The sequence below is a fragment of the Rhinolophus ferrumequinum genome, chromosome 12 (genome assembly GCF_004115265.2).
Source record: "Rhinolophus ferrumequinum isolate MPI-CBG mRhiFer1 chromosome 12, mRhiFer1_v1.p, whole genome shotgun sequence".
Lineage (NCBI taxonomy): Eukaryota > Metazoa > Chordata > Mammalia > Chiroptera > Rhinolophidae > Rhinolophus > Rhinolophus ferrumequinum.
Genome location: NC_046295.1, coordinates 7,436,953 through 7,463,803, shown reverse-complemented (window position 1 = coordinate 7,463,803; position 26,851 = coordinate 7,436,953). Strand labels below are relative to the sequence as shown.

The 26,851-nt window shown below is 43.0% G+C and overlaps 1 protein-coding gene across 9 annotated transcripts in view; it reads right to left on the bottom strand.

Annotated features, from left to right (window-relative positions):
* Positions 1 to 26,851, bottom strand: part of AOPEP (aminopeptidase O (putative)) — a 348,074-nt gene that overhangs the window by 18,508 nt on the left and 302,715 nt on the right. For 7 of the 9 annotated variants that reach the window (XR_004424615.1, XR_004424614.1, XM_033122518.1 and 4 more), the window contains one exon: positions 7,371 to 7,487. Coding sequence is in view for 5 of the 9 variants with exons in the window: in XM_033122518.1 (XP_032978409.1) it covers positions 7,371 to 7,487 (117 nt within the window). In the remaining 4 variants the exon portion in view is untranslated. Of the gene's footprint in view, positions 1 to 7,365; positions 7,488 to 26,851 lie in introns of those variants that run through there. The other 2 variants (XM_033122522.1, XR_004424616.1) reach the window with 2 other exon arrangements.

The window sequence follows — 26,851 nt, the reverse complement described above, 5'->3', positions numbered from 1 at the left end:
AGACCAGTTTTTGAGAAAAAAGAAAAAACAAAAGAACCATCACCGCAGTATAGCCGGGGAGACTTTACTTGTTGCAAGGTTTCCACAGAAAAGTTCCAGGATTGCTGAACTTAGTAACAAAGAAACAGAATTCCAAGAAAGAAATACCTAGAGATATCTTCCTGATTTTGAAGGAAATGTTCTTAAAACATTGTTCCATAAACCAAATACAACACGGGAAAAAACACAAAAATACAACTAAAGAATTATATAAAAGCTCTGTCCTTCCCCACATGACTAAATGCACATGGTTTGAAAAGATACCCTAATTCCTTTTTTTCAACCCACACCCCAGCCAGCTCTCAAACTCTAGACAAGGAATTTCAAGACTGTGTCGAAGGGACAGCTGTGCCCTCACAAGCAATGCCTCAGCTTTTTAACAATGGTATTAAGTCACACCTCACATCCTGAAGTTTAGATTCATCAGCATTTGACTTGTGATTTGCAACCTGATTCTGACCACATCAAGGGGCCAATGAGCCAGACCGCTTGTCCTTGTGAAGCAATTGTGACAAACAGCTCAATGCTGGATATGGCAGGTGTCAAATTGCCTTTCCGGAAGCTCTCATTCCATGTGGCCCCTGGCAGCTTACCCTGGAGAACCACCACCCCGATGCCCCGCAATGGTCTCTTTTTAGTGTTCAATCTGAAAACCTGCCTCGTGGGCTCCAGGATGGTGGCTTCTGCCAACACTGGGTGATGACCTGGGGAGGCCCAGGGACATGCGTGCACCTAGGAGGGCCCCCAGGGGGCCAGGAGGAGAGGACGAGGCAGCGGCCACTGGACCAGCAGTCTGGCCTGCTCCTATGCTCGGGCCTCGTGTCCCGTCGTCCCCACAGGCTACCCCCAAACACCGTGATTACGGACCTGACGTCAGCAAGGCCAGTTTCTGCCTTGATGCTACTTAGATTCCGCATCAAGGCAGACCCAGGAGGAAGGAGGCACCCCGTTCAGTACACAGGATTTTCCTAAACAGACACTGGGAACTTCCTGAAGCCCACAGAGGCCCAGGAGGTTACACCTCGCCTCACCTGTAACTCTTCTGCGAGGAAAACAAAACAAATGTTTATTTTGTCGCAGGAACACTATCGAAAAGCAACCAGGGGAAAAGGGGGAACAAGAAGCTCCCCATGGCAGGGAACGGAACCCCCACGCTTGCCACCCTGAATGGCGCGAGTTTTAACATTAAAGGGAATGGGCAGATCACAGCTACCGATCAATTTTAGATTTCAGAGACTTGATACCTAGCCAAACCTTTATTCTCTGCCCTTTTTAATATGCCTCTCAAGAGAGCTGCTAATCATGAAATGCTCTTAATGCACAGAAACTATGCTTTTGGTCCAAATGAAATTCAGAAATGAGCGTCAGAGCTGTCAGACCATCGCAATCCTGGAATCACACCTTCCAACCCTGGATTTCAAACAAATGCTATGGTGTTTTCAGGCGAACAGTGAGTTCTCTTACTGCTGGGTCTGCTCTACACCCTCCCTGCATATGTAGAACCCACCATGGGAGGTGGCGATTTCCTATGGGTTTCAAGGGCTCCTCAGCCAGAGCCAGAGGAAAGGCACGTGGGGAACGGCCTGCCCTGCGAGGCGGGATGTTTTTCCATTTGCAATCAACCTTGAAAGTGTCCTTTTCAGAGCAGAATGCGGACAGCTGCTGGCGTGGCTTTCTCTGGTACTAGTGGTAGAACAGGTTTGTCTTTACTTACTAATCTGTTTCCTTAGATTTACTTGCTACTATTACTTTAGTTTGCAATTCCTTCTTTTTCTGCCCCGTGAGAGATTCTGTTTTCACCTCTCTCAAGGTTACATGCTTTGCAGCCTTGGGAGAACACAGCTGGCAGAGGGTGGCCTCTCAGTGTTGTTAGCCACCTTTCTAGCGACTCCACTGCATGTTGTAACCCACTGTCAGGCACCATTAGATGAGATGAAAAAATTGCCTTTTGTGAATCAGTTGCTGGTGTAGACCAGTGGTTCTTGACTGGAATGGCTTTGCCCCCACCTGCGGCGATGCCTGGAAACATTTTGGATTGCCAAAACTGGGAGGGGCTGGGGGTGGGCTGCCTCTGGCATCTGGTGGGGAAACTCCCCACACTGCCCAGGACAGCCCCACAGCAGAACCGTCCAGTCCGAAACGTCGGCAGTGCTAACGTTAGGAAACTGATTCAGACCTCCCCTCCAAAACCCCAACAAGCCCCCAGACCAAGAACTCTTTGACCAGCTGCTTAGGGACTCCTCGTAGCTGGGGAGACGTACTACTTTTCTCTTTCTCCCTGCCAGTCCTGACAGGCTCTTTAAAAGAAAGAGATCAACTAAATAACAAAACTTGACCATTTCACACCAAATGAGAGATGGTGAATCTTAAACAAGCAGAAATTACGTTAAAACCATGGATGCTCACCGACATTTTTCGTCTCGTGTTAATTAACAACCCTGTGAAGAAGAGGTCTGTGACTCCATTTTAATCCTGAGCAGACGGAGGTGCAGGGAGGAAGCAGGACAGCTGGGACGCTGCCTGTCCATCATGTCTCAAACTGGGGGCCGCAACCCATGTGTGTGTCATAACATCCATTTACTGTGTTACAACACACATTTTTTAAGAAAATGAAATAGGAAATAATAGAAAATGTTAAGAGTAAAGATAGTTTCATGAAACTTTTTTTGCCAGTTGGCTGAGTCAAAAGCGGGGAAGCCGGCAGCCTAGCCCAAGCACTGCCGTGCAGATGACAGAAATGGGGCTCTGGGAGGGTGGGTTACTTGTCTGTGGTCACCAGCCGTCTGGGGACCCGCGACCTAAGTCCAGCTCACTGCAAAGGCAATGCCTGGGCCAATACCACCAGGTGGCTGGCCTGGGTATTTCACATCATCAAGACGTGGAAGAGCCGCTCACACGCACATGAGCAGGTGTCATTGTTCTCTTCACACAAGGCCAGCCACAAGAGTGGTACCCCTGAAGGAAGACTAGAGGGAAGGCACCGACATGGTACCCACACTTCCCCATGCCAATCTAACCCAGGAGGCCTCTTCCTTTCAGCCAACAGTGCTGCCCAAAGACAGTCAGAGATGAACCCGTGAGGGTAACAGCCTCTCCCAGATTAATTTTCTGGCGCAACCTACCAGCTGAAGCACCAGAGCAGAGCATGCTACCATGGGGACCTGTGTGACAGGTGGCCACCACTGCCACCTGAGACATGGAAGACAGTGAGATGCTGTTCTTGGATTTTCCAAAAATTCACTTGAGGTGGGCCCCAATTTTGAAGTGCTCAACTGTGGTCTGCAGAAATAAAGTTGCTTTGCGGGCTCTTGGCGGGGAAGGCCACACAGCCAAGTTCCACGGACCTTCACCTCACATGGGGCAGCTACTTATACAGCTTGTAAGACCTGCTCAAGAGAGCAGGAAACTCATTACTTACAAAGGGATCTTAGAAAATATATTTTGTTCCAAGAATCAGTTGTCCAATATACTTTTAAACTCTTATGGCTCTTTATTTGAGCCAGGATGTTCTAAAACTGAAGACAAAGTATTTCTATGAACTAAGTTTCCTTTCTGCTCGTTTTCCATCCTGGTGAGAGTAGCCCAGCATGTGGGTAGTTAGCAGTGTCTTTGGCTCAGGATGTGAAAGATGGTTTACTCCTATAGTTAGTGCCACTTCCCAGGCTACGGAATGCAAACGCTGCCTCAACAGTGCCCCACTTTTTAGATGCTGGCAATGGGAGTGGGCAAGCGAGGCTCGAGATGGCACAGGACGACATGCTTTTCTCCGCCCAGCTTCTTAAGGTATTTGTTCCAGTGCGCTTTTCCTTTGAGATTCTGAACACATGGTACCCCTCCCCGCAGAGCAGACCTGGGGATTCGCACCACACGTGATGCAGGCTCACGGATGCAGGGGCTGTGTAACCTCCGCCCCTGACACAGAAACAGCTGGCTAGCGACATGAGACTACGCGCCATGCTCAGAAACCCTCACCAACAGACCAGATGTTCTGTGAACACAACCGAAAACACGTAAGCAACACAAGGAACACAAAGGCTGAGCTACACAAAGAGAATCATTAAAAATAAACTTCCCCGTGGGACTGCACCCTCCCACCCCCACACAGAGAAGGGATAGGGGGATAACGGCAAAGGAGCTAAAGCAACTCATGCACGGTGGCCCCGATTCGCGTTGGGACAGGCTCCCCACACAGCTGAGACGCCTGGTTCCAGGCGGCAGGAATGTCCAGCTCTGCCAACGCCAGTTCTGCAGCGAACGAGGCAACGGGGGCACAGGCAGCGGAGACTCAGCTTAAACGAGCTCCAGAACGAGCAGGCTCACCTCCTCAGAAAGCAACTTTGCATGTGTATATGCTCAGGAAAAGACGCCGGTGCAAAGAAAAGTGAGGGGAGCCTTTCTATATCTCCTGGAAATACGGGGAACACACTCCACCCAACCTACCCAAGTCGTGACCACCCCCTGCTCCGTGCTCGTTTTTCTGCCCGGTCCGAGCACCCCGAACACGGGGCATTAGGGCCGTAACTCACACTGCTCCTCTCCGCGCCAGGAAAACACCCCGAGAGCAGTTCCCACAGCAGTGCTCCCTGCACAACCTGCCCCCCGCCAGGATCTCTGGCCAGCTTTCCAACGCCTGCTGTTTATTCCATAATTAAAAGCCCTGATAATGACTGAAAGAGACTATCCTATTTGCTTAAATCAAGGAGAGGCACCGAGCGAGAATAAAGTTAGACTCCTCAAGACTTTTCTCTCCAAAAACAATTCTTCCATGAAATGTTCTGTCACTTAAAGGCAAATGGTTATGCAACTAAATTCCTGCTCGTTGGTGTCACAATAAACCACACTTAACTAATAATGGTTCTAGAAAACACCCTGGTTGGCCAAAATCCTTTTGCTCTTCTGGTTCTTGAGTGACACATCCAGGAAATACCACAATGAGGTAAGCTCTCGGTGGAACTAACTTCATGCCGAAACAAGAGGATGGGGAAGGGGGTACAGCATTAGAACAAAACCTGAGCGGGGCACGCGGCTCGCAGGCCCCCCATGGTCTGGCTGCTGCCCACCCCATCATAGGTGTCCACAACCTCCAGATGGGGCAGGCCCAATCGGCCCAGAGCTGGGGGTGGTGTGTGTGTATTTAAATAGTTTGAAGAAGGAACAACAGCAGCAACAACAAATTATCTTGAGACATAATAATTACATGAAATTCAAGTTTCAGGGTCTATTACCAGTTTCGCTGGCGCACAGGCACGTCTGTTCGCTCACGTGCTGTCTATAGCAGCTTTCACGCTACAACAGCAAAGGTTACTAGTTGCGACAGAAACCGAATGGCCTGAAATATTAACTATCTGTTCCTTCAGAGAAAGAGATTGCTGACCCCTCTCCTGGCACATACCAAGCTCACACGCTGATACTTGCTGTTCCTCTCTATGAAGTCACCCCTGGCCCCTCGGCTTTGGCAGCTCCTTCTCGTCCTTAGATCCTGGCTCGAATGTCACCTTGTCTGCATGGCTTTTCCTGAATACTCTATGTAGAGACAACCAGCCCAGCTTCACCTGTGTACCTCCCTTGTAGCTCTTACCTGAAAGTCTCTTGTTCACTTACTTAGGAGCGATCTTTGCAGAAGAATATAACTTCCTCAGGGCTGGCCATGGCCTGTCATGCCCACTGCTATGTCCCTAGCACCAGGTAGGGTATTTGGGAGCTGCATGGACAGTGACACCCTGGTTACACAGCCCGAGCGAAGCCATCCTCAGGCCCTAGACTCCTGTCCCCGAGGCCTTCAGCTGGCTCAAGACAGTGCCTTGGCTGTGGGCATCACAGTGTAGTTTGTGAGACGCAGAACAAGCAATCAATTAAAACTTGTCTACTTTTCAAAGACTGCAGAGGTTACATAGAATAACTAAGCTGCGCTGTCAGGTAAGAACACAGTGTGTTTTATGCTAAAGGACTGCAGGGAAGCAGGGTCTACCACCTCATGGATTCTGGGCTCAGAGTGACAGGTGCTTGGCGCCTGCTTTGATCCTCCCGCCTTTGACTGTACCCTGCCTGTCACAGGGGCCTGGCATTTCAGTGGTATTCAGCTGTGATTAAAACTTAACCTCATGCCCATAAATAGAAACATCTTTTAAACACTAATTAAAAATAACAGGCTGGCATTTGGAAACTCCTATAAACAAAAATATAAGAGCTGAAATAAACAGCAACAGTTGCACGTCTGATCTATGCTCAGGTGGGGAAATAGCTATAGGAGTCTTCTCTGTGGCTTTTCAATTAACTCCCAAATTTATGGGGCTTTAAAATGTATAACAATGTCCATCTTACCTTTTCATCTGATAAGACGTTGGCTTTTCTCCATTTACGCCCTTTTAATGATCGTGAAATTAATTTCTATAGTATTTTATTTTACCCAACATATCCAAAGTATCATTTTCACATTTTAATCAATACAAATGAATTATCAGTGAGACATGGTTTTGTTTTTTCTGCTGCGTCTTCAGTATCAGTGCATTTCACACTCATAGCACATCTCAATTCGAAACAGCCATCCGCCAAGGGCTCAGTAACCACGTGTTACTACGTGCCTGCCATACTGAACTGCAGTTTTTAATGTTCAGTTACTTTCAACTGAACACAAACCAAGCTTACTTGACTTGAGGAGTTTTATATGAAAGAGCTTTTCTCTTTTTGACCGTGTGCTTGTTTTTTTACTTAAGATGACTAACTACAATAAATATTTATTATCTATTTATATACACAGATATAAAAAACCCTGGAACTCATCTTAGGATTCACATCACATTCTTTACAATAAACTAAAAGATATTGCTTTCCCACAAGCATCCAATTTTGCTTTTCCAACCACGGCTGTTAGATTTAGCTTTCATTTCCTTTCCACACGGCTCCTTTCCTGTCCTAACTGAATGCAACCAAGAGGCTCTGGCACATCTGAGCCAAGTTTCCTTGAAGCGCGACGGCGCCACCACCGCACACAAGATGACCCGCCCGCGTTTACAATTCAGAAGCACTCCACCCGGCCTGCTCATTCCTCTAGGGGACTTACGGCTGTCCTCGTGATTTAAGAAGAGGGAAAAACCTAGGACCTCAAAATACCCCAGTAATAACCAGTTTGGGGCGCCTGCTGGACTGAGCATGACCAGGGAAGCAGTTTATACTTGGCTGGAAGTACTTGCTCTTCACTCCTGAGCGCACGCATTGGCGCTGCTCATGATATAGCGGTTTCAACAGTCTGGGATGCAATGGGCCCACCGTGGTTCTTCACAACGGCGAGGGCCCCACTGTTTGAACTTCAAGGGTGGGTGGTCCTGACTTACCTCTGCGTCCTGCTGGGGGAGGTGGTATGTCCTTTCAAGCCTTTGCAGAGTTCTGGGGTTCAGGGTCTTCTGCTCCAAGAGATGCTCCAGAAGCAAGACCAGCTGGTCTGGAAGAAGCTGAAGGCGAAACCAAACAGCCAGTGAAAATGCCATTCAGCTCACAAGACATTAAACCCAAATATTCAGAACAAAGATAGTAACCTGAGTACTTCAGTGGCGTCTGAAACCTGGGAAGATTGTAAACCTGACTGTGGTAACTCTCAGGGTTTACACTCTGTCCCCAAAGTCACGCATTCTGGGGCCTGATTAGCCGATTCTCCATGGCTTGTCGTGTCAGCTCTCTATTCAGACCAGATCAAAACTGTGTTTATCTTTTTTCAAGATTGTACAATGTGATGATTGAATATATGTATGTGAAATATATACCGGGGGTATATATTTATGGCAAAAATATATATACACATGACTTGTATTCATCTTTTGTTATCAGTATATATTATTACAATTTTAATACAGGTTTTTCCTTTTTTAAAATGTGTATACATTTTTTTGGCACACTCTGTATATCCCGTGAAATGATAAAAACTGTACTTATCTTAACATTCTCATTTATTAGATCCTTTTACGGCACACATGTACCAAACAATGTCATTTAGCTTAGACAAAGATCTGAGAAACCATGTGACCTTAGGCAAACACACGGAAGTTTAACAGAAATGAAAAGTCGCTTTCAGATTTCCTTTACCACCTGACCCTTGCAAATGAACACCAAAAAATCAAGAGCATGTAATGAAACAAGAACATGTCTTACAATCCCTCCATTGCAAAAGTTATAAGTCTATTATTCCACTAAAAAAGTCAAAGAATGTGGTACACATGATTACACACACACACACATACATACACACACACACACACACACACACACGGCCACCTATACAGTATTCCTACATTTTCATACAGGACAGGTAAAAAATGGGGTTACCAGTTAAGGACAAAGAAAGGAGGTTGTTTTTACATAGTACAAAAATAATAAAAACTATTTTATAAATAAACTACACTTGTGAAATCCAAGAACTGAAAATATCCGTCTTATTCACACACCAGTGTCCCGGAGCCTAGAGAAGCCCTAGTGCAGACAGCATTCACATAAACTACAAATGGAGAGGCAAGCACATTTCAGATGCATCTTGCAGGAACTGGAAAATATTTATTCTAAAATCAAGGTTTTAAAATTAGTGCTATGAATTCTACTACTCTCTGCATTTAGCTTTTCTCCATCCTTGCTTATGCCCAGACAATCCCTGTCAACAAACCCAGATTTGCGAGTCTACAAGTCAATACCAGGCCAAGAGAATATTCAGAAGAACAGCTGGATTTTAATCTCTACTTTCTGTTATTCTCAAAGAAATTTTAAAAATCTGTGGGTTCTCTCTGCCTCTCTTTACCTTTCTGCCCCCAAGTGTGCACTCTGCCTGGCCCTCACCCCCACTTTCCCAAAATGCACATGGAGGAAAATCGGGTGGATTGCATGCAAAACACTCACCACATAATTCCACCAAGAATGCACTTCTTCTATTTCCTCACCTCGCCCTTCTAAATTCTAAGAAAACACCCACTTGCCTATAGACAGACACATACACATCCCTTGATTCTTGGGCAGTTTTATTTCATAACAGCCTCCATGCACCTAGGCGTGGAGCTGTGACTCCTCTCAGGCTGGCAGGAGAAGCGAGGTGCTTTCAGCCGAAACAGGGCTAAGCCAGCACTGACCCGTGAGGCTCTCCACAGGCCTCAGAATGACTAACACTTCATTTCCTTTCATCAGAAGTCATGTGCCTGTAAGATGCTGTAAGGATATCAAATTACATCCTAACAACCAGTAACAAAAATGCCAGTTTTCCCTTTTCTGTAGTTAGACACATGAGGCTACTTTTATGATAGTAAAAGAAATCTGCTGTTTTATAAAACAGGAACCAGCCTCTGGAGAGCGTCCTCACGGGAGACACCATGAGGCCTTCGCTGGTGGGGTGTTCTACCCGCTCAGGCTCAGCAGCCCGGCCAGCACCCCGGCTCCCTGGCCCTCCGTCCTGTCTATCTCACCTGCAGCCTCACCTCCCTCTCTGGATCTTCGTTCCCTGAGTTCCATCCAGGAGGGGCCCTTCACTGGTGGCGGTTAAGCCATCAGCCCAACCCTGAGTGCATCCTTCAGTCCCCTAAGGTCACTTCCCAATTGTCCTCCTGCACTTGAACCCCTTTCACAGACCTGCCCTTTCTCCCTCACCATGGTCTCTCCCCATGCACCCCATCTCTTTCCAAAGCGTGCTTCAAACGACCCCCCACCCCCGAGATAGCCTGGCCTGGGTGCCCATGGAGCGATAGTCTACCTACCTCTATGGGGACTTAGGAGGGAAGGGCCCCAGACTGAGTCAGAGTGGCCACCCACTCTGCACCCCCTGCACCCCCAGGGGCATTCTCAAAACCAGTCAGCAGCCAAGCCCAGGGCAGCAACAGCTCAAATGTTGAGGCTACTCTGGACGCAGGAAGATGGCTTTTACAGAAGGCCCATCACGAGACAGTGCAGAATACCCATGGACTGGGGGTGGGGACCCGGTTCACTAACTGAATATAGCAGGAACCAGCCTGGGCAATTTGCAGAATTACAGGGAAGGAAAGAGTAAAAAGAAAAGCATCTCCCTATTATGTGCCTACGCGTACAAAGAAGCCTATTGTTAGAACTCCCATTTGGGATATGGTTTAAACTAGAGAGTCCCATGGAGGAAAGAAACCCTTGAGGAAGACTAGCTTGGTCCTCACTTACCCTAGCTGAATTTTACCAATAAACACAACTCCAGTTTAAAATCGAAGAATTACTAATATGTGAATTGGTCAAAGTATCTGAATCCATACTTTCATATCTCTTGTAACTTTCTCTAAGCAGAAAGTTCATGTATCTGCACACAGAAACAGAACAGAAAAAGATCACTGAAAGTTTCTGTCCTCTCCTAATTTCATACAATGGAAAAAATATTTAAAGCTAAGCCGCCTGACTAAAGATAAACAGCTGAGATGGAACGGAAGGAGTTGAATCTTGGCGATTCTTTAATAAGTTTAATTTGCTCTAACTGGAGACAGGTAAAGAGCTGGCACACACACAGCCCTCCACGGCACGGTGGTGCCGGCGGTGCTGCAAGAGCCAGCTTGTTCCCACAGGCCAGGACACACCCAGGCCCGCCACAGAGCCGCAACGGCGTCTGCTCGGGTGCTGCTGGGCCCACTCTCCAGCATGGCTTGTACGAGTGACTAGTCAACAACCTGGAGCCATCTGCCTCTCAACGCCAAGGCTTCTAATTCGCTCGGGGCAAATGTGGTTTCGAAACAATGAGAAAAGCAGAGAAAAATCAGTGGTCAAACTATTTTAGTACACAGACAATAAAACTAATTCAGTATCTTTCATTCACAAACGAGTAAGTAAACATCACATAATTTTTACATGAGATTAAAGACCATGAAAAGAGGATATTAAAGCAAAAATGTGGTTAAGTAGCTCGCTTTAATACAGTACATTTCTCTTTGTAAAATAAACATTTACTCCCAGTAAAGCCACCTTATGATGAAAAAGAAGTACTATGCAATAAACCAGAAGTTTGCAAAGCAACTGAGAGAGCTGCGCTCCAAATGTGCTCAGAGGCAGGCTCGCCCTGGCAGCTGGCACGGTGGCAACGGGAAATACTGTGTGGGTCATTCCACTCCCACCTACATGGAAATCAAATTAAATTTCACATGACTTCTAGGCCAACTGTGTTTTAATACAGCAGTACTGAGAGACAAACATGCCTTTAGTCACACCATGGAGTGATTAAGAAAAATAAAGTACGTGTTTCAGAGTATTATGTCCCGAGAAAGCAGCTCCTTTGAACAGGATAAGAACCTGCCTTCACCACTGAGGGTCTCACAGCCACGGTTCGACAGTGATAGGAATAGAAAGTCCTTTACTTCGTACAAACAAGGAATTCAGGACGGGATTATTTTTTCCATATGGAAACCAGTTCGGTATTTTTCAAATGCATCTGCCTCAGAAACTTCGACAAAATAAGGCTATGGGGAGCCAATGTCATGTGGGTACTTGAAATAGAGAACTCACAGCACTGAAAAACGTACTCGGATACAGAAACCAAAATGCTAAAAGGAGGTCAGTCAATACAAATGCTATTTGTTAAGGATTCAGAGGTCTGTATTCTTGCTCTAAACACGGAGGATTCCATAGTTGCTAATTAACCAGAAATGTACAAAGAAAATCTACCTGGTATTTTCCCCAGTGATCTTAAGAGCTGAGGCAAGCCGCACAACTTTGAACGATTTTAGAGAGTTTCTACACCGACTCTTGGAAAGAAAATATTAATTTTCCATACCCACCCGTCCAGTCTACAAGCAGCACAAAGAAAACAAACCCTGCCTCTTCCAGAAGCCTCCTGCTGCTGTCACGGGGGACATCACTCACGCCTGGCTCCCAGAAGGACCACCCATGCAACTGAGGCCCTCCACCATTTCTTCCGTTAGTGGGACGCAGAAAAGGCCAGCTCGCCTCCTACAGAAAATGTCACCGAAGCGTCTCACTACTGACCTTCCACAGGCAGGCCCCACGCAAGGACTCCCGTGCACGCGAACATCCGAGCCCCACTGCCTGCACCTCCAAAAAGCAAGGGACAGCACCTCCCCTTCTGGCCCAGCGGGCGCGCTGCAGCCGCAGGGACCGGGAAGGAGCCCGCGACTAATGCAGCCACCGACTGACAGTGGCGTGAGTTCTATTATTACCCCATTATCACTCTGGGATCTGGGCCTAAATGAAGCATGCTTCCTCCCTGATGCCATTTCCTTTTATCCTGGCTGGAGACTAAAAGCGGATCAATGGGGGCAATACATATGATGTCACTTCAATTTACAGCAGCAGCCTCCCCCCTCTCTTTCAGTCTGTCTAAAATACACAGAAAGATCAATTCTTCCCAAAAATGGTTAAAAAATGCTTAGGGAGCATTCTTCTTCCAGAAAAGCATTCTCTGCTATATTTGTCTATGTTTCTACGGCAGGAACTGTTTACACTGAACAAAAACAGAAGAAATGGGGGAGGGAGAAAATCTCAAATTCTCCTGTATGCTGGAGACTTGCTGGCTGAAATTCAACACAAGCAGGGTCCAAACCAGACTTGCCACGGCTGCCCTTTGAAAGTCACATGTAGAAGGCTTTCTGGCATTTGGGGCACAACACACAGCAGTCCTCCTCTGCCTCCTGGATTAGAAAGGTAATCCCACAGATATAAAATGTCTTTTTTGTAAGACTAACAAACTCCTTCCAACTCTTCCCAGAAAACACCTAACCACACTGCAGCCTCAGGTGCCTCGACAGAGCACTCGGTTTCCATTCAGACAGTTCTCTCACATTCTCTCATCGGTGTGACAAGAACGCTGACTACAGGACAAGACAGAACTTTAAACCAGGGCATCTTTCAGACGCTGCTCGAACCAAAATAAGTAAGAATCTCTAATTGTATAAATTTTCATGATGATTTTTGAAAACAGTGTAAAATTAAGATATAATTGACAAAGTTCCTGAAAACAAGAGAGTTCTTCATTCAAACCCCACGAAACCCTCAGTGGATGAGAGCCGGGGCCGTTCTGGCTGACCTCGCCTAGCCCCAACCCTGGCGAGGGCCCGGTCTTCACATCACTGTTAGCATATAATCTTCTTTCATCTGTCACTTTCTTATTGATAAATGTTCTCAAGTACCAAAAATGAACTATTTAATAATTTGTACATAAGCAAGAGTCTGCCCATGAGCTGCTGTCAACCAGAATACCACGATAATAATTAAAATATTTTTAGTCTAAACTAGTAACTTGTACAGAGGAAAACCAGAATTGCTTGGTTGAAACTGCTACCCAAAACAATTGCTACTGACAACAATACTTACAAAAGAAAAACCATCCTTTACAGGTTTAAGCAAAACCTTAACACATTTTAAAGAATTGCCAAATTTAAATGTAAAAGTTCACATTATTTTGGGGACACAGATTTGATTTGCCAGGAAATGAAAGTCATCAAAGAAAATAATGAAAAGTGAAAATAATTTTCTTCAAAATAAAACAATCAAGAGGCATATATTTGTCCAGCAGAATTAGTTATTTTTGATTATCAAACATTCTTTAAGGAGTATGGCTGCAGTGAAATTTGAGAAAGAAAATTCAAGCAGAAGCAATTATTCATATAATTTATTTCACATAGAAAAGCATTTTTAAGAAAAAAGCATATTTACTATGTTTTTTTGGGAAATGATTCCAACAGCCACAGTTGAAAACGACTACTATAATTCTGAGCCATGGTTTTCTCATGGTGCTTCCAAAAATGACACCACAATAACCAAAACAGACACCATCATTAGCAAATACTATCTGAAATCATTTATTGGTATAAATTATTCTCAAATTTCCAGCACATAAGGGTCAAATTTTCATGTGCTAACATTTCCCCAACCTTTATAAAAGTATTACCCAAACTATATGCAATCTGACACAAAGCATATTATTTAAACTACATAAAATGGGATCCTCTTGGCAACTGGATCTCTTATAACCATGTGTACACACATGGTTTGTATTACACATTTTGGAAAATAAATATTTGTAAACACTCAAAGTGAAAATTCGCAAGTATTTTATAAGAGAGGCTTGGATCATCTTGCTGTTTGCCTCCCCTTCCCAGGAATCTGCCAGACCAATAACCAAGGGTCCAAACGGAGACCATTCCTGATCTGAATTTTATGCTTCTCAAGAAAATCATCAGTCAGGTAGAAGAAACTATAAATTCCTACGTGGTTCAGCCCATCTACCCTGCCATGACAACAACGGCAGGCTCAATGCAGGACTTCTTTCAGGCTTTCTAAAGAATTTGGGACACTTGAAAGTATCAGAGATTACTTTAACCTTTTCTTGTTATTTGCAGTAGTTTTTTCAAAAAAAATTTCATAAAAATGTAAAAAATTTTCACTTCCTTAGAATTAATGCTCTTACCTAAGTTAACAACATTGTGTTTAACAACTGATGTATCTTGAATAAGTATATACATTTTATGAACCTGAGTTCCTAATTTATAGTGGTATTTTCTAACTCAAATTTCTAGTTACATACTAATTTATGACCTAAGTAAGGTACATCATATGACTATACCTTGATTATGAAATTGTCAGCTGGCTTTGATGTGTCAAAAATTATGGCTAGTGGTATATAACCATACCCAATGGACTACTATGCAACTATTTAAAAGAATGAGATGGAACTGTTTCTGTAATATGGTAAGATGGCAAGAAATATTAAGACAAAGTTAAGAACAGAATGTAGGATATGTTTGAATTCGTGTAAATAACTTCCTAAAAATATATGGAAAAAAATTAAGTAACTCTTTGAGTCAGCTCCTTCTCTGAGCAACCTATGTAAGCTGCCTGTTCTTTTCCTTTTTTCATTTTTCTTTTCTGCCTCCAGCTCACGTTGAATTATTTTTCTGAAATCATGTTAAAAATATTTCCCAAAATTTTACTTAATGGAGAGAAGATCTACTTTATGAAGAAATTCAATACTGCAATCTAACCTACAAGCACTGAAATTCGTAAATGATTAAAGCACATGCTCTAGGGAGATGTTGAACAGAAACTAGGGGCTTCTGTTAAAGCAGGTCCAGTTAGTGACAGGCAGACCCCCTAGCACTAGTGTGAAACCTACGAGTGGCTTTCTATTCTTAGTCATAACAACATTTGAGAATAACACAGATCTCGACAGTTCTAATTTCAATACTTCTACAAAGAGATGAATGCTAGTATCATTGAATATAAAACATAAGTTCTGGGTGAGCATTGCACAAATATTGGAAGGATTTTACATTTTCCAAATGCTTTGAAAATGTATATGAAGCACTATATCAAACAGTCACGTGCTCAGACTTTTATGTCATCATTTATAATATAAATGAACAATAAAATATTTTTAGATTTTTTTCCCAAAAGAAAAAACAGTAACTGTAGTTTCATTCAAACTCAGAATTTTTTCCTTTCTCTAACTTTCCGTATTACCCCCACTATGTCAGAATCAGATAGTCTGTGTGGGATTATTTATTACAAACTTAACACTTTTAGTAAACAATTTTGTCAATGTTAGATTAATTGTAACATACAGCCCCAGGAACACAGGAATCCAAACCTTAGAAATATTCAGTCTGAAAACATAAGATTTTCCTCTAAATTACAGGTGATTAGCAAATGGGGGGAAAAAAACACAGCTCTTACTGAAAATATACTCTTCAGAATCTTATGGACGAAAACAGAATCCTATTTCAAGTTTAAATAAAGAATAATTGAGTTCAAACAAAACTATATTTTAATCTCTATAAAAAGAATGCACATTTTTAAGGCAATTCCTTAAAGAATGGGACCTGAGCTTGCTCATTTCACGTGGTATCTACACCATGCCTGACACTCACACACATTTATCAAATTTAAATAAAGGACTTAATGTCCAGTATAGCAAGATGGAGTAACACAATAAAAATGACTGCAAGACAGCTGTCAATCAACAGTTTGGTGATTTAAATAAATCTATTAAAAGAAAATTTATATAGTTACACATGAAAATCCAGGCCAGAAGTGATTCACACTTGGAAACCAGAACAAATTCAAAAGATACACACATTCAAATATATCAACTTTAAAAGTTTTACAAACATCCTGTGTTAACAATAGATGTGGTAAATGATTCTTATTTTAAAAGCTGATGGTAAAATAACTGAACCGTCTCTTCAACTGCAATCGACTAATCAATGAAATGATGGCTCTGCAATGTTTTTAAAATGCTAATAAATAAGTTAGACTGTATGAGGACTAGTAAGAACCCATTCTGCTCTAAGTGCAAAAACTCAATAGTAACTCTCAGAGAGATCTGTCCCTTTGCTTTCCAGTCTAGTCTCCTTGTTTAAACTTGTCATTACAGACTTTTAAAAATTTTTTTATCAAATTTAACAGCTAAAACAAAAGCCACAAGAGCATTTGGACACAACGATATTAAGGAGAGTTGCAAGGTGAGGGAAAAAAACAAGAAACAGGAGGAAGGAGAAACCAAGTCAAGCACTTCGGCCCTTAGTTTGGACAAACGCCTCAGGCATGGACACATACATACACTCAACGTATTTTTAAGCGGAGAACATAATTTATAAACAAATTTCACTCTTGGGTATTTATTCTGGTCTAAAATACTAACATTCCATTACTCCTAGTTACTGCTCTTTCCTCTTCATAGTCAAAACAACATAAATATCTTTTTGGTTAATTTTATTTTCTAATATCCTTTCTGTATTTTCTACCAAATCCAAACTAAGCATAAACTTTAGCCACATGTCCATAATTTGTTGTGGTTTCTGTCATAAAGTTGACAAAGAAACATATCCTTAAATATATGTATAGCCAACCACAACTAAAGAGGAATTGTGTGTGTGTGTGTGGGGGGGGGTGAGGTGGAAGAGGGTGAAGAGTCAATCTCCATGAATTATTACCGGAAAAATAAAGGAATAAAGTTGTTTCTATTTGATAAAAATGTGTTGAGAGTACTGTACAATTTACTATCCAATGTCTGTTTTTTCACAGAATGATTTAATGTATATAAAACACAGGAATCGGACTTCACCCAAATCCTGTACACTTTTGGATTCTAGTCCAGACATTTTATATCCTGGATTAACTTTGAAAACTTTTATGAGGAACAGAGCAAAGGATTAACTTAAGTGTCACTTCAACACAGAAATTTGTATTCTTGAAAAAGATACGGACTTAACTTCAGGACTACAGGAAAGGAAGGAAGAAATCAAGTTTCACATACTTCCAAGAAATGTTTACTTTATTTTTTCTCCTTTTCTCTCTCTTCCACTGCAATACCAGCTCATCTGAAGGGAATGAAAGTTTTGAGTGGGCCAGCATTCTGCATGGAGAGAAATGGCTGTCTTGTGGATGCGTATCACGTGAGAAGGTCAAACAGGTGAATGAGAAACACAATACATCAATGATGCCAGGTCTGTTTACCCCTATGTTGCATGCTATGTACAAATATGGCTGAATAATTCGTAAATTAATGCACTTCCCATCACAATGGGGACCACCTCCAACTAAACAAGTAGACTCAAACAGTGTTAGAACAATGTTCTTGTAGGGCAAAATGTCCACTTGACGGCTGTGAGAGTTCAGACGTTATAATCTTTCTTTTACTGTGAGCTCCAGCTTGGACTCATGGTCCCAGAGCAGCCTGAAGCTGACCCAGGAGCAGGAAACCTGAAATGTGGCCTTGTTTGCTGCCATGGAATATTTTCCCATGTCAATTCAAGTACTTGAAAGTCAATCAACAGAAGTAAGTCTTCAAAGAAGCAAACCACATCCTTTTTAACCATGGATCTAAAATCCTAAAATTGCTCACCAAGGATTTAAAATCCTAGTATGCCTGAAACTTACCAACAACCTTTTCATAGGTGTCGGCATGACTAGGATTAAACCTAAGAAGTGTTTTCAAGTAGCAATCTAAAATCCCGATGCTTGGGAGTTTACTGTTATTCATAATGGACTCCTAGAGAAATTTCATAAAAATTAAGAGTCAAGTTTTAACATCTCTATTCTTTTTATATCTGCCTTTGTGTATGTATAATGTGCTCATGTGAGAAAAATTCAGTATTATTTTATTGCTATGTTTCAACAGCACAGAACTTTCAGAAATTATAGGAAGTGTGTCTGGATTTCTAAGTTTTGATTGTTTATTCAACTTTAACAGGAAATAATCAGTCTATGGAAAACCAAACTTTCCCTCCAGCTTAATTTATCTATATAAATTAACTGGGAATTTATCTTAAAAAACAAAACAAAACAAAAAAAACTTTAAAAAAGAATGTTTACTTTCCACGTTAAAAGAATGTCTGCTACTTTGCTTTTAACACATCCAAGTCACAGCATACCAGTCTGCACGTCCTATCCCAAACTAAGGCTTGACTTATTTAAAACAAATTAACTTGAACAACCAGTAATAACAGATTTCCCCCAAAGGAAAGGTGGACACACAGATTTTAAAATTACTAAATGCAACCTCACAGGTTGAGAATCACTTTTCTGCTGGTTTCACCATGTAGGGTCCCATCTCAGACCTTTACATGTAACAACAGTTGAGACAAATAAAAAATGAACAGACTGCTCCCTCCAGCACAACCCAAACTTCACTTTAGAGTCCCCGTTTAAAAGGCAGCTTCTTTTCTTGTCTGTGCTTAGCTGTCCTGCACTAGGTCCCCGTTTCCCTCAAAGATTGTTTGCTACTAAGATTGTCTGCTACGTAGGAATTGAGACCAAAGAGCAGAAACCCCTTTAGGTCAACACACAGCCCTTGACAGAAGAGGAAAGAGAGAACAGGGATTAAAGTTAACCTGTAGAACATTTCTAAAGAAGGCTCCAGCCTGAAGCAGTCATTTTTGTTACTCTTTTCCAGCTGTATTTGTCCTTTAAATGAACTTTCTTGACCGCATCAGAATGTATGTGTTTACCTGGCTTTTTTCCTTGAAGGCTTGGTAAATACAACACAAAAAACTTTGCAAGAGCGATGCCCACGCCCTTGAATCCACACTGAAAGTTTTGTTTACAGCAAGCACAAAAGCGCGAGAACAAGGCAACAGCCCGTCCGACGCACCCGGTGGTAATTCGGAAGGCGACTATCACTCCCACTCCTATCAAAGGCTGTCACCATGGCAGTGGGAATGCCAACGCCACAGAAGGAGCTGTTAGCTGGGGCGAATACGGACAGGATGATGAAGCAGAACGAGTAATAGTGAACCAAACTTGGCTTTCTTTCCTGCTAAAGCTCATTTGGTGGAAAAATTGAGGTTAAAAGGAGGAAAATGAGAAGGGGTTTTGGTAGACGGAGAAGAAACCACCCTAATTCAACTAACACACACCAGCTGACGGCCCCGAGCCCCGCAGCTGTCAGACAGGCCGGGCAGCGGCGGGCGGGCCCGACCTGGAGGGAGGAAAGCGGCTTACTTACTGAGGCTCCCGTGGGGCGCGGACCGGAGCCTGGAGCCCTCGGGATCGGTCCCGGGCGCCGGCTGCTAAGTCCCGCGGCAGCCCGCGCGCCGCCCCCTCCTCCCGGCCAATCCCCGCAGAGGCCGCCGCGCCGCGCCCCGCCCCGCCGCGCCCGCCCCGCCCCGCCCCGCGAGGCCCGGCCCGGTTCCCACCGCGCGGCGCCCCTTCCCTTCCCAGCCACACCCCTGGCCCCCACCCCGCCCCGCCTGTCAGCTCCCACCCAGTAATTACTCTAATTAGAAGTTTTAGTCTCAGCAGTTAAACAATGTACGAACCAGTCCCAACACAGCCTGCAATTCAAATGGCTTTGAGAACAAAGGCAATCATAGCTGTAGCAATTTTTCCTCTAATTTATAGAATGTGGAGACTTTCTCTCCCTGCACATTGTACTTAAAATTTTTAAAAAGGTTAACCTCTAGGGTACGTGCCATTTCACAAGGATATTAGCATTTTTGTGGGAAAACGCCAGACCACGCTGGCTACAACAAAGAAAAAAAGAAAACCCCGTTTCAAAAAAAAAATGAATATTAAACTTGAAAGATTGCTCCCTCCTGCAGAACAAATGTTTCTGGATCACCTGGTCGAAATGAACAAGCTGTACAGAGATGTGGGAAGGCTATCATCTTACAGTTCATAGGTTACGTGAATAAAAGGAAAACAAACTACCCAGAAAACGATACTATCTTTTTAGTAAACAATCTGCATAATTCTTAGTACTGCTGGAAGTTGCTAATTTTTCACACTAATATCAGTTGAATGGCTATTTGCCCATCCAAAGGGGAAAACCAATGCCAGAATTCAGTTACCAGGGTACAAAGACACCAGAAACAACCAGAACATTCCAACAGCACACCAGAGACCAGTCTTGTTTCCATTCTTACAGCAATCCCAGTAGATAAAAGTCACCAGAACAGATTCCAACAACAAAACTGCAACTATCAACTACAATAACTATTTCCAGGATTCTAGGGAAATTTATTCATTGGGAATAAATGACAGGGAAGTGATCAGGCCTGCTTTCCTTAGAAAACTGTAACAGTCCATTCATGGTTCTGAATATTAAATGCTTCATTCTAATTTTAAATATACAGTGGAATCTTCAAAACGAGTAAAATTGTAACTGTAAATATGTGCTGAGAAAAATACAACAAAATGCCAAAAACAAAAAAGCCTTTTTATACTTTTCCAGTACTGGTTTGATCTTTAAAGCAATCTGCATCCATTTTAGAAGAATTATTGAACAACTTAGAAGTTAAGTTTATGTGAAAGATTAAAAAACAAAAATAAAAACAGGCAATGAACTATTAAATGGAGTAGAAAAATAAAACCACTACACAAAAATGTTGCATACAATAGGTTATATGACTCATATATCTTCCCTTTTCACTATATTTTTTACAAATACAGATTTTAATTTTTTCAAAATTTCGGGAAAGTATAGTTTTTAGTTCCACTGCATGCATTTAGTAGACTATGCGCTAAAATTTCTCCCATTTTAAAGTGCAAAAAATCTTAACTGTTCACTTTATGGAAAACTAATTCAGTACCTTATTTTGTTACAAAATGCTATTTTTGTTTAAGCAGCTAAGTTTGCCTCTCACAATTTACAGTTTCACTGTAGTAACCATTTTAAAAGTTACTATTTTTAACATGAAAATCAACTAATTTCAAGTTAAAACAAAAGTACGAAACAATTAAAATCAAGTGCAAACATTTTCAAACGTTAATGTGTCTACCTCGTTAAAAACTATAAATCCCTGAAAATAAGACGACATTTTTAAATGCTTAAACTAATAAAACCAGGTACCTGGGAAATAAAAATATAGAAAGGACTCCCAAACACTTGTTCTGCAGATGAAATAAACACGAGCACGTGAGAACATAGGGAGACAGTTTCTTCACAGAAGATACAATATTGCCCAAAAGCTTATCCTTCCAAAATTCCCCACTGAGTCAAAATCTACATTTTTAAATGGCTTTAAAATCAATTTCTATGTACAAGACAGCATACCTCCCTTAACATTTATAAGATTTATTATGCATGTTTTCAAAATATAAGAACATTAAAATCATTCAATATAATTCTTTAAAAAAACAAGTTTTCAGTTGGAAAAATCCATTATCTATTTACCTTCAGATAATAAAAATAAACATAATACATATTCTGCAGAGGCAGACAAAAGTAAATTTTACAAAATATACCAAAATATTCTTGTAAAAGTCTACATCCAATAGCCAAGCACCCATGCCGTTATTAGCCTCATCGCTGACACCGGCTTATTTTAGCATTCATCTTTAAAAGCAAAAAGCCACTGCCGATGAAGCTATTATCAAATCTGCAATTTTGCTTTAAATTGAAAGGTAGAGAGCAAGACTTACGATAAAACGACATATTGTCCTGAGACTATCTTCACTTACGTCCTCACCAACATTGCAGATGCCGTTTCTCATTGATTCCAATACTGTTTGTTCACGCTATTTTTATAATGACCATTACTTCCCCTTTTGGAAATCAAATCAGTAGCACTACCCCATAAAATGATTATCATTATTTTTTTGAAAGAAGCTGTATCTGGGGAACGTTTCCCCCGTTCCTTCCAAGCAGAGCGCAGTCCGATGGCCAGCAGTGCTGGAGCCCCTGCGCAGCACCCTGAGCTCCCACCTCCCCTCAAAGCAAGGGCGGTGACACCTTTCCAAGGCTTTTCAAAGGCAGGTCCCCAAACGTCACTATCAATTCCGCAGGACCCGCTGGGCGATGCTGTCCTAAATCGATATGTTTTGCTCCGCACTCTCAGATAACGTCACCTAAGTTTAATGATGGGGAGAACTACACTGACATCTGTCCCTGGAACACTTTCTTCTCTGAAAGCAAAGAATGACCCAAATTTGAAGCACAAGGACGAAAACCAAAATGTAAGTACCTAGCTTTTATCGGCTGCTCTTCTCTCGGGCTCCGAACCCGCGGCCCTGGGTCGTTCGGGATCCCTCGACATTACGAACAGAAGCCCTTCGCCCAAAGGACCAAGCCCCCAGCGTCCACCAGGAAGGCGCAGTGGGTCCCCGCAGGGAAGAGCGAGGGCAAGACGGATTTAGGAAATCTCACGAATGCCCCAAAGCCCGGCTTCCAAGCCGGGAGTAACTTAATACAAGAAAGTTTTAACCAAGCAAGTCATGTCAGCCCTGGGGCCCCATGGCCCGGACCCTCACGTGACACCAGCCTCCAGGCCCCGGCTAAAGTCCACCACCGTGCCAGTGTCCAGGGTGGCCTCCTGTTCCCAGAGAGTCGGCCCACCTGGCTGCATCTGGGGCTGGAAGTAGTCGGACGGTGGGCGGGAACACGGGGCGGGGACGCGGGGCACCCACTAGGGGGAGGTGTCCTGGCCCCGCCTCATCCCCGCCCGGAAGTTGTCCTGGCAGCTGAGGCGTCCTCCTCGCACTGCGCTGCATCACCTGGGGCACCCCTCCAGGTTGGTACAGGCGATAAAACTCCTCCCCCACCCCCTTTAAAAACTGGCGTCTTTACCTCCGAACACAAACAGCAGGCACTAAGGGCGCCTTCATCTGGCGAGTTCCCTAGAACCCAGGTCTAATCCTGCCTGGCTACTCACCTAGTTAGTGACCTTGGACACTGGCTATGCAACTCAGGTAAAAACTCGACCCAGCTCTCAAGGGTGTCCAGAAACCCCACTGGCGCTCTTTCTGTGTAAAGACCCACTTTGCTCCCAGGGGTTAATTTAGAATGGCCCGCCTTCCTTAAAGACTAATGGTACAAATAGTTTGGGTTGAGGAATGCAACCAGTGACCTTACCCAACTGCCAGCAAATGTAAACCAGTTGCCAAAGAAGCTCTCTATTCTCCCTGCCGATTTCCAGCGCCTGCCTTCCCTGCAGGCCCTCAGCAGGCCTGCTTTGTTCCAAGGACCTGGATTACAAACCCATTTTGCTTACCAGTGCCAGGCCAGGTGAGTTTTGCCAAAGCACAACTCTGTTCCTTCTCTGTCATCTGACTGAAACAATGACATACATGCTCCAATGTGTGCCGTCCAACATGCTCATTTCTAGTTCCAATCCTCTCCTCAGCCATTAAACTTTTTCTGCAAACTGATAGGAACTGCTAATACCAGTCCCTCTGCCTGGAATGCCCTCCAACCACCACCACTTTTCAAGAGCTACCTTTTCTAAGAACTCTTCCAGAAACCATTTTTGCTTTCTGGGTTTATCCTTTCATTCACTCCCTGTAGTCAGTTCTATTCAGCCATATAACAGAATCTTTAAAGTGCCACTGTGAATGCTTAAATTTCTGAGTTTCCTGTAGGCCTGGGGTGTCTTTTTAAAAATCTCCCCACCTCCAAGCACCCAGCACAGCCAATTTTGAATTAATGTACTTTAGCAAAATCCAAGTTTCAATCTTGTGCCCATTAGCACCGATTTTTAGCAACTAAATGAAGAAAATTTGTTAAAACAGGATTAACTTTAAAAGAGAAATTCAAAGACATGACAGTTTTTTTTTTTTTTTTAAAGCCTTACACCGTTAATTTCACAGGCAAAGAAAGCCATTACAGGTCCATGTCATATCTATTTCAGGGACATTTTCTATTAGGAAGCTGTTGACAGCCTAACCCCTGCAGCTCTGCTTTACGCAAATGCAGGTAGTGCTTTTCTCCCAAAGCACTTCGCCTGGCTGTGCACACAGGGCACATACTACCCACGACCTTCAGAGATGACTGGAGAAAGGGGACACAGAAAAGTCAAGCCACTCAGCACGTAAGAACATGTACGCAGTGGTTAAAACCATGTGAAAATTTTACACATCTTGAGGGCCAAAAAGGATGTTTATAGTGTTAAAAATATAGTATCATTTTTATTGGAGGTTCCCTGTGAAGTGTTAATAGAAAACAAATGATAGCACAAAAAATTCACCAGACAAAACATGGTTAATTCAAATACTCTTAAGTCAATAAAATTATGGTAATTGCATCATTCTTTTGAATAGAGAAAGGCCAATTTCCCCCAAACTAAAATTATAAATTATTTGTATGTTACACTTAAAATTTCTCTTTATATTCAACTGCTGACATTAGATATCAAGTAATATAGAAACTCCATTTAAGCTAAAAATACAAATGACTTTTTCTACAGTATTATAGCATATACATGTATGTATATGTACATATGTATTTTTCCTGACAGTAGTTACATGAAACTGTAAGAAACTATAAAACTCCATTTCTGAAGTGGCCGGTTGGCTCAATTGGTTAGAGCCCAGTGCTCATAACTCCAAGGTCGCCGGTTCGATTCCCACATGGGCCAGTGAGCTGCGCCCCCCCACTAGACTGCAAAACAAAACAAAACAAAACAAAAAAAACGACGACTTGGAGCTGATGGGTCCTGGAAAAGCACACTGTTCCCTAATATTCCCCAACAAAAAATTTAGAAAAACAAATAAAACCAAACCCACTTCTAACGGCACACCTGTATTTGTCTACTATCCAACGCTATGAACCCCCCAATTCACTACCCTTTACATTATCAACATGATAATGGTCACACCCTAATCCCTGAAACCTGTGAACACGTGAAGTTACTCGGCACAGGGGAGTTAAGACTGTTCATCAAGTTGACCTGGAGATGTGGAAATACTCCTGGATTATCTAGGTGGGCCCAAGGTGATCACAGGTCCTTCGAAGTGAAGATAGGAAACAGAGAACCAGACAGCCACGTGAGAGGGGCTCAGCCTGACCACGGGCAAAGGAACGCAGGGACCTCTAAAAGGTGGAAAAGGCAAGGAAATACTCTACTCTAGAGCCTCCAGAAAGGAGCAAAGGCCAGCTCGTACCTTGACGTTAGCCCAGTGAGACTGATTATGGACATATGACCTCCAGATACTGTAAGATAATAAATCTATGTTGTTGTAAGGCACTGGATTTGTGGATATCTGTTATAGCAGCAATAGGAAATGAATACATCTGGGTTCCAAGCTCTTCTTATAATCAACCTCACTGCTTCTTAACGTTTGGCTCACAACCTGTGAGGAAAATAAAAATACCCTTTAAAAGCTCCCAGCCACACCTGAACTCTGATCAGTTTCCTTCTAAGGAGGAAGGTTCCTTCCAGGTCCCTCCACTCAGCTTCCCTCCAAGTACACAGCTTTATAGGGGATTTCAGGTTCATTTCTAGTCGCTGAATGTGTGTTGTTGGTGGGGTGGAAGACAAGAAGAAAGCTGGACTGGAGGTCTTAAAGCTCTTTTGGGTCTGGTTCCTAACTGCTTGGCTGCCTTTATAGTGCCACAAAGCCAGGGCAGAGCATGTCAATGAAACAAAGGACAAGCATGAAACAAAACGCCATGGGCAACCACGTCTTGATCAAATCTAAGAGCCATTCAAGTTAATAAGTAACATAACCCCACCACCTTTTCATGGCTTTAATTATTACAGCCAGTAAAAAATATTCAGGCCATCCCTGTTTTATTTACCCCTAAAGGCTCAAGTCTTCATTAAATGCAGAAGAGTTGGGTTCAATTCAACACATATGGTGAAATCACAGCCCAGTTTATTGTAGGTTTTTGATGTGTCACTCCCCCTCCCTCCAAACTCAATCAATCAATGAATCAATAAATGAATCAATCAATCAATCAATCTCTCCCTTTCTCCTCTCTTTCAGATTCTGCATACACAGCATGGCAATTACAATCTGGCTGTATCGAATTTTACATTCTCCATATTCATTTAAAATAATATTATTTCTGAACAGTTTCCCTTATTTTCTATTTTTCTGGCACCAGTCTTTTCATGAGGCCATTTCCTTACCCTTTAAGTAACTCAAAGGACTGCTAACAAGGTCTCCCTCTGACCCCAAGTGTTTCATTCACAGATGTGAAACCTGCCTAAGCTCCTGAATGGAACAGAGCCTTCTGGTTTGAGAAGGCTGCCAAAACGTGTACACAGTAAAAAGGAATGGGTAAGAGGCTGGCACAACCCATGTGTCCATGAGATCTACTGTCATGGTGTAGTGATTTGCTGTGGAACTGCCTGATTATGATGTTTTCCGAAGTTCACACTGTTATCCTCTCCAAAGGGAAACAATCAACCGCCTTGTCTTTCCAGGTAAACTCTTCACTGGGGAATGACATGCAATTCTCTAGCACGTCTTACATTAGAAAAGCAATTTTTTTCCTGATCATTTCTCACTTAGTGGTTTGTTTTGTTTTGTTTTTGTTTTTTTAAATAACATTGGCTCTCATTGGGCATACTGTCTGTGGAGATGAACCAGAGTGAGAAGAGCCGGGAACATTGAAAATTAAGACTCTGCACCACTGCACAAGGTCAAGGTGGAGGTGGTTCTG